The sequence below is a fragment of the Gorilla gorilla genome, chromosome 11 (assembly GCF_029281585.2).
Source record: "Gorilla gorilla gorilla isolate KB3781 chromosome 11, NHGRI_mGorGor1-v2.1_pri, whole genome shotgun sequence".
Lineage (NCBI taxonomy): Eukaryota > Metazoa > Chordata > Mammalia > Primates > Hominidae > Gorilla > Gorilla gorilla.
Window position 1 is genome coordinate 43,778,910 of NC_073235.2, and position 13,827 is coordinate 43,792,736.

Below are 13,827 nucleotides of genomic sequence, written 5' to 3' on the forward strand. Positions count from 1 at the left end.
ATGATAGAAATTTCTGCCTATCTGTTGTGCCATTTATAAAAGCAAAGTTTATTGACTGTCACACCTAGAGCCCATAAATACGGCCATGTAATTTTTCATACTCAAACACGGAAGTTCTCAGCCAGATTGCAATAAAAATATGTTATGAAGAAAATGGAAGACATGCTTTTTTTCCATGTCTGATATTTTCTTAGACTAAGGGTAAATGAAAGGTGTCATGACACATAAAACACCATGGTTATGTCTCTGCTATCAATCTTGCAACTCTGTTTCTGGAAAGAAGATTAAAAATGTCAAAAAAGGTGCTAGACTGTGAAGATGATATCCCCCAGCATTAAAACAAAAACCAAAACCAACATAGAATATTCATGAGGAGATTTTGTACCCCAGCACTGACATACTCATTAACAGTGTTTGGAGAGGGAAAAAAAGTGTGTTGTATCATTTGGATAGTAAAAATTCCGTCAGAAATCCTTGCCCTGTCCTGCCATGAAATGTGATTTCTAACTGAATGATTGGCCAGAAAAGATGTGGAGTAAAAATGCTCCATAAAATAAAGAAATATTTTAATGGCCAGGCTACCGGTCTGGGATTCCAAAGGCAGGCTGGGAAGCTTTAGAATTTCTGTAGTACAGAGGCTTATTCAGTATAGTGTGATTGCAGATAGGGAAGCTTGTTCTCCAGCTGTATTTTCACAGCAAGCACACAGCTTTTACTAGGATTGTATGTTTATTTGAGAGGGGAGTGGTCCTTGGTGGAGAGGACACACTTATGTAGATCATACAGTGCTTCTCAAACTACTGTTTGATGCCAATACTATACCAAAGCTAGAGTCAGCCCTGAGTAACAGGACAAAACTGGCCAAATATTCTATTCACCTTTGAATCTCTTGCAATCTTCTTACTCCTTTTATTGATCCCCAACATCCCAGTACCCTCATTTCGCTTCCTGAATGTTCTAGAAATTGCTAAAGGATCCAGCAAACATTTGTCAAGCACATACTCTGCTTCAGGCATTGAGCTACTTTTTTGCTACTTTCTCTTTACCACAGTGTTCCTAATTTCATGCACGCATACGTGATAGTAAAGCACAATAAATCTGTCATTACTATGCTGGTGCTGGTGACTAGGCTCACTCCTAGCCAATAGGTCTCATGCACTATCATGTCATCAAGTGCTATTTGAAGTTACGGCTCAATGAAATAATAACTTATGCAGGAATTAGAACTTTTGACTATCTAAAAAATAATGTAAAAAAAAAAAACCCTAAATGGTGAATCTTCATACATCAGTCATTCTACAAGAAGCCATTCTTAGCCACTGGTATACTGAAACAGATCTTATCCACTAGTCTCATAAGTTGTTAAAATTATTAAGATTTAATATGTTACCCTTCGTAAGAATAGATCTTAATATGAGATGCTTTAATAAAAGGCAAGGGAATAGTATTTTAATAGCTGAATTTCAGGCATTACTCAGTGGCTGATAAGAAGGTGATACTATGTGGCAGAGAATTCTTCCTCCACTACACATACACCTGCCAATTCTCCCACATGCAGAATCAGCCCTAGCAGCAAACCATGGGTAAATTCTCCGCCTCCCAAAAGAAAATTTTAAACTTATGTTAGTAGATGTTAAATCCCCCTAGAGTTTTAAAGTAAGAGCCATAGGAAGTTACATTTTGTTTATTTTTTCTCTCTCTCTCTTTTCTTTTTAAGAATCATAGCAGAGGAAACAGCAAATGATATGAAAATGTTCCCTCCCCCCAACACTGTCTAGAAACATGCTTCCTTCAATTATACAGGGACTACAATTCCTGTTCTTACAACTAAGAGTCTCATTGCCTCAATAGTCTTCTGTTTGTTTTTTTCTCTAAATCAATGAACTGCAAATATAAGCTGTAATAGAATCCTGAAGTTTTTTAATAGGCTCTCTACTCTCACTGCTCCAATTACTCCATGGCAAAGAGGTACACTCTCAAAGGGCACCATTCGATGCACTGACTATAGAGTGATGATAATAAAATTAGTGTTTTTTATTTTACTATTGCTTCAGTGCAATCAGTAGAGCCCTAGGGGTTCAGGAGAATTTGTATGCTGGGATAAGTGCCTGCCTTCAGTGAGTGGTTAGGACACTGAAAAGTACAGTCCAATGAGTCTGAATTTATTAGGAGTACAATTGCCAACAATTTGTAAGTTAAACACCATTGATTGTTATTTTTACTGTCACAAGTTCTACATGAGCCTGCTTTCAGCCCCAAGTTTTCACATTCAATACATATTTTTATATCAAATTCAATAAAATCAATTAAAAGAAAGTCATATTTTAAAAATGTTTTTATTTTCATATTTGACAAGTCATTACTACAACTCTATTCTCAAAAAATATATCAAAATGTGCAAGAAGTTTTACTGGGTACCTATACATGGTTATTTTTTATTTTTATTTATTATTATTTTTATTTTTTTTTCATATGACAAGTTCTAACATTTAATTAGAAAAATAGCTAGCTTTTGTGTAGGTGTCGTGGCTCACACATGTAATCTCAGCACTTTGGTATGGCATGGCAGGAGGATTGTTTGAGGCCAGGAGTTCAAGACCAGTCTGGGCAACATAGAGAGATCCTGTGTGCACAAAAAATTTTTAAATTAGCTGGGCATGGTGGTTCGTGCCTGTGGTCTCAGCTACTCAAAGGCTGAGGTAGGAAAATGGCTTAAGCCTAGAAGTTTGAGGCTGCAGTGAGCTATGATCATGTCACTGCGCTCCAGCCTGAGCAATAGTGTGAGACTACATCTCTTAAAGAAAATAAATAAATAAATAAACATTAATTACCAGCTTTTAATGTGTGTTCTATGATAAAGTAACAAATGCTCTCATAAAAATTTGTAGTCTTGTATGTCTCCTATAAAAAACTATTCAACTATGCATATTTAAGTTAAAATTACTTTAAAAAATATGTTTCAGACTTTTCTTTTGGAAATTACTTTTTTGAAGATAAAAAACACATAGCATCAAGCATTAAATTGCACTAGATTACCATTGAAGTTCCTCCCAACTCTGAAACAATTTATTCTTTATTTCATTAGTCAGAGTCAATCTTACTAGGTGTAGAAAGGAGAAAATTTGTCTGCATTACATGAATTAATAGGAATGAAAAGGCCTCCTGTCTAACATTAATCTCTTCCCCCATCTGCTGTAGTGTCTAAAATCTCCTCCCTTCAATACAATTATTTCTTAAAGATGCTCTTAAGGCTTATGAATTTTACTCGGGTTCAGGTATTATATTACAAAGGAGGAATAATCAATTAACTTAGATTAATTTAGCTAATTGCTATCTATTGTCTTGAAAATAAGACCCCACTGGCAAGCTTTGGGGTGAATAGTAGGGAAGAGATCATGATATTGTTCTATGTTGCACTAGTTCAGCACCTTTAGAGGCAGCTTCCCAGCCGATTAACTCTGCCTCTCTCTGCCGTCACATAAAGGGCTATTTCTCAGGAACTTTTAATTCATCTATCATCTTGTACTGTCTTTGCAAAATCATATTCTTGGTCTAGTTCTAGCTTTCCATTGCATCACTTTGGCTTGATTTTTTTTTTTTTTTTTTTTTTTTTGAGACGGAGTCTCGCTCTGTCGCCCAGGCTGGAGTGCAGTGGCGCGATCTCCGCTCACTGCAAGCTCCGCCTCCCGGGTTCACGCCATTCTCCTGCCTCAGCCTCCCGAGTAGCTGGGACTACAGGCGCCCGCCACCACGCCCGGCTAATTTTTTTGTATTTTTAGTAGAGACGGGGTTTCACCATGTTAGCCAGGATGGTCTCGATCTCCTGACCTCGTGATCTGCCCGCCTCGGCCTCCCAAAGTGCTGGGATTACAGGCGTGAGCCACCGCGCCCGGCCTGGCTTGATACTTTTGTAGTATCCTTTCTTTCTAAAGCCTGCAGATCTTTTCCACATATCCATTGTCTTGGGCTAGGCCATTCGGGCCTTCCCTTGTTTTCCACACTACCCAGCTGCTGAGAGCCCTGGAACTCTGGCTTGTTGTGGAGGGAAAGTTAGGTTCTGGAGCCCAGTAAGGTAGAATTGTAAGGAAAAGAAGAGAAAAGAGAGGCCAATCTCAGCAGCCAGGCAACTGAAAGAAGGACTGGCAGAGACTTAAGATGAACCTGGCTTAATGTATAACGTTTGTTTCTAGCACTTGTCAGATATAGCCACATTACTGTATAACAAAACTGCCATAAAAATTTTAAACCTGATTGCACTAACTGGAATTACATACAACTGAAGCCAAAGGTATCCTCTGGTTCACTTGCCATAAATATGAGAAAACTAAAGCTAAACAGGCAGTTTTTCTCTAAATTGTACAAATACATTGGTTCAAATATCCATGTGACCTTTAGAACTTGCCGGTGTTTGTTATAGACTCATGCTCATTCTAGCAACTCAGTTTCCTTAAACTATAAACCACAACAACATTCCCATGGTAACTGCGTATTTTTCAAATTTTGTAAGCTCACAATGTCATCAAGCAAAAGCCCTAGAGGTGAAGAGATTTATGTATTCCAGTATCGATTCTAGAGTCATCAAACTTCCTTGATGTAGTAGGACATTATCATGTTCCATCTTTTTCTGGTTGCATTCTATTATTGTAAGATAACCTACCTATGTAGAAAAAGAGGACGTGCTTCCTTTATAGGGTCTATTACATTACACTCTCTGTGTAGCACTAGTGTGTGGATCAATAGAAACAGCAAATAACAAGCCTTCCACTTCTATAGCTCATCAATATTTTACATCAGAACTCTGGGTGGTGGCAAAAAGGAAAACATAACCTGACCTAATTTTTCTCAAGGATTGCCTTATTTCAAATAGGACTTCATAAATCAAGTCAGTAATTCAAAGAAGTAAACTAAGAAGTAAAAGAGTGTTTTGCTGTTGTTGATATTTTGTAGATACATATGTTTTCTAAATAATTAACCACACTATCTCTGGGAAATCATTGAAATCATAACATGAGGTTATGTGTAAAGAGAAACAACTGCAGCTTGCTTAGCTAGTCTAGTCTTTTGCCCAGTGTGGTTTCAGAGAAGAAATTTCGTGCTTAATTTACCAATTTCTAATAAGGGAGGGTGAGGGCACCCATTAATTCATCAATACATCATAATTTGAAAATGCCTGATATGAAACTACCTTTGGAGGAAGTTAGAAGAAGCCAGATGGAATATTCTGTATAGTATTTCCTTATGCTATTTTCAAGCTAATTCACTCCACAAAACAATTAGCATTATCTTATTGTGACTAGTGAATCTCAAAGCTATTTCATTAGCCAATCAACAATACTTACTGATTGTTTACTTACTGAGTAGGCTGAAAACTGTGTAGAAACTACAGGCTTTATTTGCAGGTTAGCAGTAAAAGGCAGTTTTGAAACATGAAATGTAAGCACTTAAGAGTGGAGCACTCATTTTAGTAATTTTAATTAGCAAGACAAGTTTATTCTCTCTTTCCTTTTCCTTTTTTCCGTCCTGCCCTCCTTCCTTCCTTCTTCCCCTTTTTTCCACAAATATTTATTGAGAACCTATATGTTCTAGGCAATGATCAGTACTGAGTAAATAACAGTAAACAAATCCAACAAGTTCTGTACCGTCATAATGCTTATATTATTCTGGAGAAATCCTGTGATAAATATATATAAATGAATTAATTTCCAATGGCAATGCTATAAAGAAAATAAAACTGGGAAATTATGTAGTGATAGAGTAGGTATGCATAAATAACACTGGAAAATAACTTGGTGATGTAGAGGGTATATACCATGAAATAGAATGGATTGGGAAGGTCACTCTGAATATTGACATTTTAGCTGAGACTCAAGTGATAAGGAGGCTACATTAATGTGAATATCACAGGAAAAATCATTACAGGCAGATAAAAAGGCAACACGGTTGAAGAAGGACAAGGACACAAGTGTGCTGGCATTCATGATGAAACAAGAGCAGTGGAAGATCAGATCAGTGGAAAGGGAAATGATACCAGGCCATTAGGCCCTTAGAGATCCTGCGAGGAGTTTAGATTTTATTTTCAAGGTAGGTGAAAGTTATTGGGAGATTTGAAGCAAAAGAACAACACGATTTGGTTTATGTTTTAGTAGTAAATCACTTTATTATATAAATAATTAATTTTGGAGGTAAAGCAGAAGCTCACAGAACCCAGTTAGGAAACTATCATAGTAGTCCAGGAGAGAGGATAGGTAATTCAAATCAATTAGTCCATATCTTTTGAACAGATTTCTGCTAATTAGAAACTTCCTGTAATAGGCTGGGCACTGCGGCTCATGCCTATAATCCCGGCACTTTGGGAGGCCTTGGTGGGTGAATCGCCTGAGGCCAGGAGTTTGAGACCAGCCTGGCCAACATGGTGAGACCCTGTATCTACTAAAAATGCAAAAATTAGCCAGGTATGGTGGTGTGTGCCTGTAGTCCCAGCTACTTGGGAGGCTGAGGCAGGAGAATTGACTGAACCTGGGAGGCAGAGGTTGAAGTGAGCTGAGATTGTGCCATTGCACTCCAGCTCCAGCCTGGGTGACAGAGTGAGACTCTATCTCAAAGAAAAAAAAGAAAGGAAGGAAGGAAGGAATTTCATTTTTGGAAGGAGTAATGGAAGGAGTTTTATAATGATTAGTGGCAACTGAAAGAATTGCTCTGGATTCCTAACTATAGAGAAGTGTATTAAAATGAAAGAAAATCTCTCTCTTCAAAGTTCATATTTCTGCTATACCACATCTCTAATGAAAAAGAATTGTAAAAAGGAAACAAGTAATTCTGGAAAGACAAAAAATAAATGGTCATAACTTACCAATTTTAGCCTTGCAAGACCTGTTGTCTGGCTGCATTAGGTAGCCTTCCACACAACTGCAAGTGTAGGATCCATGTGTGTTTCTGCAGGTCTGGCTGCATGTACCATAAACAGCACATTCATCTTGATCTAAAAGGAAAATTGGCATCATTTCTAAGCAGCTTTATCTTGGGCACTTTTTTTTCTCCTTGAAGAAAATATTATTTTTGAACTTTGGAAATAGACTATTAAGGACAAGCCAATTCCAATAAGTCTTTTCAAAACCACACTAACTAAAAATTAAAATTTTTGCTGCCTTAATATTTACAGAGATAAAACATCAAACAATATCAAATCATGTATTTTAAAAGAAGATTATTTGCATTTGTGATAATCAGGCTAGAAGTCTTTGGATATTTTTGCAAAGGTACAAAATGCACTCCAATTAATATTTGTTGAATATTTCCAGTGTTTATGACACTGACTTTTTCACTGTTTTAACAAAGAATTAGACTAATAACGTGGTTTTCAATCAACAGATTAAATAAGAGTTCTGAGCCACACTATGCAAATCACACTCACTACTTTAAAGAGAGGAAACTATTAAGCACACCTACTGAAAAATAAAGATTTTGTCTTGAATATTTTAATATCTGTAGTCCTGTACAGATATTAAATTAAATTAGATTGCTAATTAGAAACTTCCTGTAATAGGCTGGGCACTGCGGCTCACGCCTGTAATCCCAGCACTTTGGGAGGCCTTGGTGGGTGAATCACCTGAGACCAGGAGTTTGAGACCAGCCTGGCCAACATGGTGAGACCCTGTCTCTACTAAAAATGTAAAAATTATCCAGGCGCAGTGGTGTGTGCCTGTACCCCTTCATTCTATTCCTCTACCCCTTCATTCTGTTTTCTCTATATACTTCCTTCCTCTGGTATCCAGTTCAAATCTTTATGAACAACAGATACTCAATGATTCTTAACTGACCAAACAAAAAGGCATCCTGTCAGTAGTTAGTTATTTAGACAAAGGTATATTCAGCCTGTTTTATGTACGAAGCACTGTACTGATCCCTGCAGAAGACAAAATCAATAAAATATGGTCCCTACCCCTGAGTAAGATGAGTCTAGAGAGATATAATTATGATACTATACATTTCCTTATAATAGGGGTATACTCGAGTTATGATAGAAACAGGGAAGTCAAACTGCTTAGGATTAGAAGGGGAATCTTAAGTGAAGACTTCATATTAAACAGTGTGAAGCATGATCTGGCTTTCCTCAGACTAAGCGGAAAGGGACATTTCAGTTCATCAAAATGGCATGTGAACGGTATTGGGATGGCATCATGGGGATTTCAAAGAAGAAGCATAAGGAGTCAAATGAAGCAAGGGTGTATGAAGGAAAGCGGCAGAAGAGATGAAACTGGGAAAGTACTTTGGGAGCCAGATAATGAAGATATTTGTATGCTGAACTAAAAGACTGTACATTACACATTGGCATTGGGAAAGCATGAATTAGATGGGCTACATGGTCAGCTTTGCATTTTAAAACTACAAACACTCATATGAAATAAAGGCTTTGGTAAATGTGGAGAAAGGATCCTAGAATATTAGATATGTGCTAATTTTATCCAAGAAATTGTCTTTTGAAGTTATATTTTGAACTAAGTCAGTGGCAGTGGAAATGAAGAGGGAATAGACTCAAATGTGTAAGAAGTAGAATAGACAACATTTGAAAAATGATTGGATGTGACAGAAGTGAAAATTGATCGAATTTTGAAATAGAGGATGTAAGAAGTGTAGATTTGAATGGCTCTATCATGGGACGAGATAACGAATTTGATTTCACTGTGTTAAATTTGACGTGTCTGTAGGGCAGCCTTGAGTAAATGTGTAATGATAAGCAATTGAGAAATGGGACTGTTAATATAGGGTGAGATCTGTTCTGGAGTATACGGAAATCAATAGCATATATATAATAGATTTTAAAAATAGGAGAGGGATATTTCTCACAGAGGAAGAGGAGATGAGAAAAACTTAGCTAGTGCAAAATACTCTAGGACACCAAAGTGGAAAGGGCAGTCAAGAAAGAGGAATCAGGGTGGGATGCAGTGGCTCAGGCCTGTATTCCTAGCACTTTGGTAGGCCAAGGTGGGCAGATTACTTGAGGCCAGAAGTTTGAGATCAGCATGGCCAACATGGCGAAGCCCTTTCTCCACTAAAAATACAAAAATTAGCCAGGCATGGTGGTGTACACTTGTTGTCCCAGCTACTCAGGCAGCTGAGGCATGAGAATTGCTTGAACCTAGGAGGTGGAGGTTGCAGTGAGTCGAGACTGCACACTGCACTCTAGCCTGGGTGATAAGGCTCTGTCTCAAAATAAAATAAAAATAATAATAATAAAACAGAAAGAAAGAAAGAGGAGTCTTACAGTCTCCTGTGAAGGAAAATTCATGACTACTGTAAGAAAAAAATAAGAAATGAGAGCTTTTCTGGAATATCAGAATGTTCAAAAGGGTTATATGCAATGCATGAATCCAATAAGATAAAGATTAAAATTCCCATTTAGATTCAGTAGTTAGGACATTATTGTACTGATGTTGATGTAATGTAGGGAAAGAAGGGGACATAGTCACAAATGGAAGACTGATCTTAAATGGAACTTGCTTTTTACTGAGTCCTTAAATGGGATAAGATACACAAACTTAGACCTATTAACAGAGTTTTGTCCTCACGACTTGGGAATGATGACTGAAGATAATTTGGGACTCCTGTAAATAATTCTGGAGAAAGGGGGTGAGAAAAAAAGAAACAGAAAAATGAAGAGGGGAGCAAAAGATAACAGGATGGATTGAAGCTGTGGTATTAAGTGGGTTAAACTGATATGACATAATTAAAATATATCTTTGGCCTTTGTTCACAGTGCTTGGCACAGAGCTCCTAAAATACTTGGAATTTTTTGAGTAATAGGATTGTCTTTTGGTGTTCATAAAGAGCTCCTCTAGAATACACCCAAGCCTATGCTAATGAGATGACTCAGGGTGGGGCCCCTAGGTAGTCTCAGACTGGGGGCTGGTCATGAAAATACCAAACAGCGGATTAGAGTGTGGAAACTTTCAGCCCCATCTCCTGACCTCCAGTGAGAAGAAAGGGGACTGGGGGTTGGGCTAAAAAAAATTCTTGAACAAACAGGCTTGGAGAGCTTCCATTTTGGTGAAGACATTGAGCCCCTGGGAGGATAAGGTGCCTAGAGAGGGCATAGAAGCTTCCCTCTCCCACCTTCCCGTTCCTTGCCCTATGCATCACTTCCATTTGGCTGTTGCATCCTTTATAATAAACTAACAAACATAAGGAAAATATTTCCTTGAGTTCTGTGAGTTGTTAGAGTGAATGACTACATCTGAGGAGAGGGCTATAGGAATGCTCACATTTATAACTGGTTGGTTCAGAGGTATAGGTGAGTCCTGGAACTTGCGTCTGGTACCTGAGTCTTGCAGTACTAGGTCCTTAACCTATGGAGTCTACGCTACCTCTGGATAATGTCAGAATTGAGTTGAATTGAACTGTTGGACATCCAGTTAGTATTAGAGAATTAGATAATTTATGTGGAAAAATACCACCCAATTGTTATCAGAGTGATATGACAATAAAGAAACCTCAGCTGGCATGTTAAAAAATCCCCAGCGGAGGGGTAACATAAGGGTTTCAATATCAGGATGTCTAAAATTACATTTGAAATTATTTGTGTGTTGTGATATAAAACCTTTTCCTACTAAGTCTTCAGTAAATCTTACTACATATACAAATTGTCTTGTTTGCATGGATTTTATAATTGTGGAAACTCTAGGAAAAGAGCTGAGTTTTACTTCTGGGTTGAGGGGTATGGGGTGGAGAAAATCCATATATAATCTCAAAATGATACATAAATAGGAAGATGGAGTTTGGAGTCAAGATCATAAAGAATATAGAAGCTCTGAAAAACTGCAGATATGCTGAGAAGCCTCTAACAGCCCTTCGAAAATAAAAGTGAGGGTTTTCACCAGTCTTAACTAGACTTTAAGGGAAAAGAGATATTTAAAGTTCTTTATGAAAATTATAGGATGAGAAACCAGATAGCAGTAAATGGAGGAATGAAGTGAAAATAAGATAATTGGGAAAGTAAATGTAGTTGATTGTTAAAGTTTGTGGATAATAAAGGAGGAGGGGATGGGAATGATGGCTATAGGAAGAGACAGGATATAAAGTGGACATTTGTTGTGAGTATTTCTAGTTTTGTTTTTGTTTTCTTTCAGAATAGAACAAATGTCAGAATATTTATTGACTACAGTGATAGCCAGCGGAAATGTAGTGCTTAAAGGTATATAAGAAAGAGGTAGAAATTGATAGACCAATGGACCAAGTTGAGACAAAAGTTTGGGTGAGTGGGACTTTAAATATGTATGAAAAAAAGACTAGAAGAAGTAAAGTTCTTCTGAAATGACAGCAAAACAAGCATGGGTGGATATATAAGTAAATAGTGAGAAGAGAAAGAGTAATTTGAAGAAGTAATACAAGATGGCACCCAGAAAATAAAGGCAGTGACTATGACAAAAGAGAATAGATTAAGAAAACATATTTTGAGAGAATAAAGAAGAAATTGAAAGGAATGGTCAAGGGCACTGTAGCAGATGCTGTCTGCTCATATCCCTCAGGTTGTTCGTGTGATTCTACAATCATAGGGATCTTTATCTGTGCCTGAGCATACTTCCAAACCCTTCTTCCTTTCCCACCAGAAGCTCTGCCAGGACTCAGGGCCTGTTAAGTTTCCAGGAGGGTAATCTCATCTCCAACACAAAAAACAAAAACAAATTTGCTCTTCAGAAATTGGTGTATAAATGCCTGAGTTCCCTTGTCTCTCATGCTAGAGAGTTGTGCCACACACTTAAGCTTCAGTCACCCTTTGTTGTAGCTGGCTTAATTGCTCCAACTATGGGGTTGCCTTTCTCCTGTATCCTCTCACCCCCACCACCCCCCACCCCCTAAAAAAAAAAAAGGAAAGAAAAGAAAAAGAGAAAGCTACAATGGCAAATAAAGGAAAACATTCAGTGAATCCTTGTTTCAGAGTTGACTTCTGGGAATATCCAAGCTAAGAAAAGAGCTTACTATGAGAAAGCAAAAATATTGCTGAGTAGCATAAGACAACTTAAATTGTGAAACTCTGCATTTGTAAGGCATTCATAAACTCAGGTTTCTTCAGAGTCACATAACAGCCAGCAATCATGGATGGCTCATTTGAAGTAAATACTTTTGGTGATAGAAAAAATACAGCATTTGGAGATAAGTCTACAGTAATACTGAATGAAATTAAGGCTTGCATTTGGTAAAGTCTGTCCCTGATGGCAGTAATAATGCTTATCTATTTTCACAGATTTTTCAACTTTAATATTATTGGTTTCTATTTCAGTTTTTTGGATATGATTATGCTGTCCAGGAGAGCAATATGATCAATTATCTCTTTTCTTCTTTCTACTTAACCAGAATGCACTGAGATATGGAACTCCACAACATTGACTACAAAGGAATAGGCATACCATCACTTGCAATGCTGCCTTCTTTTCTCCTTTAAAGACAGAGGGCTACCTGGAAATACAGTTTTGAGAAAGCCTAATGATGCTCAGACTTGGCTTTCAAGGAGCATAGAGAAAGTACAAAGATCTCCTCTCCCACTGTGACTTCTAAAATGATTGCTGTGCAATTCTTCACTAATGTTCCACAGAAGAAATTAATTACGGTTGTGGTTGTTTTTACGTGCTTAATTAAACACATAAAAGCAATTAATTAACACTCAGGAATCTACGTATTTAACTCAGCTCCACCCTTGCAAAAGGAACTGCAGATCTTGATTACTACAGGAGTCAGGTGTAGTAAATGAGTGAGAAGAATGCAGAATAGGTGTCTAAGCCAAACACATACGAATGGCAAGGGCTGTTTGGAAGTGGAAAGAGCATGAATGTTCAATGGCATCATCCATGTCTGGCACCATTTTTATCTGGCTGATTTCTGTGATTATGAGGCATCTACTGTTGCCCTTATTTTCCAGAACATCTGAACTTTTGTGTGCAATTTTCTGATTTTCAAATGTTGTCTTAAAATGACATAATGACATGAGTCAAATAAATATGAGAGTTTGGCCTCCCTGTGTCAGATTATGCAGTCTCTGGGTCTGATAAACACTTGATAATAAATGTTTTTTTATAAAATTGGTATTATACACAAAGCAAACAACAAACTAAAATTCAATTCCCAAATGTACCTGAAAAGTCAATGAGCCTCTTCAGGATAAGACTAAGTGGGCTCTGCAGACATGAGTTTCAGTCCCAATTCTATTACTAAGAAGATGTGTGGACTTAAGTCAATGAACTATCAGGATCTCATTTTTGTCATTAAGATTTTAAACAATTATCTCATGAATATTTTCAAATTTAAGATTCTAAGGTAAAAGTGATAATATTAGAGCAAATATTTGAAGTAATCAGCAAAGCACTAATTTCTTTGGAAAGTATTCTATTTATCAGTGGCTCTGTCAATGCAGCTATCCCCTGAATACACACACACACACACACACACACGCGGAAGGAAAGAGAGAGGCAGAGAGAGAGAGAGACATGTGCTATATTATAGATTAGAAATATTATATGTAGATACAGATACAGATAGATTCTAAGTATCATACAAAGCAATGCATTTAACTTTGTGGATATGTTATATATACATATTACTTTATGTATAATTGGAATCAACTGAATGGAAAGGTAACCTAAAATTCTTCAGAATTCATGAAGGGAGTCATTTTGGAGGATAAATATTTGCTATAAAGCATTTACAAAAGCAAGAATCCAGACATTTAAAATAAATCAATATTTATGTTCATTATTACATTATTATTGCTATGGGTAAAATGCCAGCTGCCAGAATAACCAATGCAAAAATTATAAAGAACATTACATGATTAGTAAT

The 13,827-nt window shown here is 37.1% G+C and overlaps 1 protein-coding gene across 2 annotated transcripts in view; it reads right to left on the reverse strand.

The window, feature by feature from the left end:
* Nucleotides 1-13,827, reverse strand: part of LRP1B (LDL receptor related protein 1B) — a 1,892,531-nt gene that overhangs the window by 1,004,568 nt on the left and 874,136 nt on the right. For both annotated transcript variants that reach the window (XM_031008804.3, XM_055380092.2), the window contains exon 5: nt 6,851-6,979. In XM_031008804.3, the coding sequence (XP_030864664.2) occupies nt 6,851-6,979 (129 nt within the window). The remainder of the gene's footprint in view (nt 1-6,850; nt 6,980-13,827) is intronic.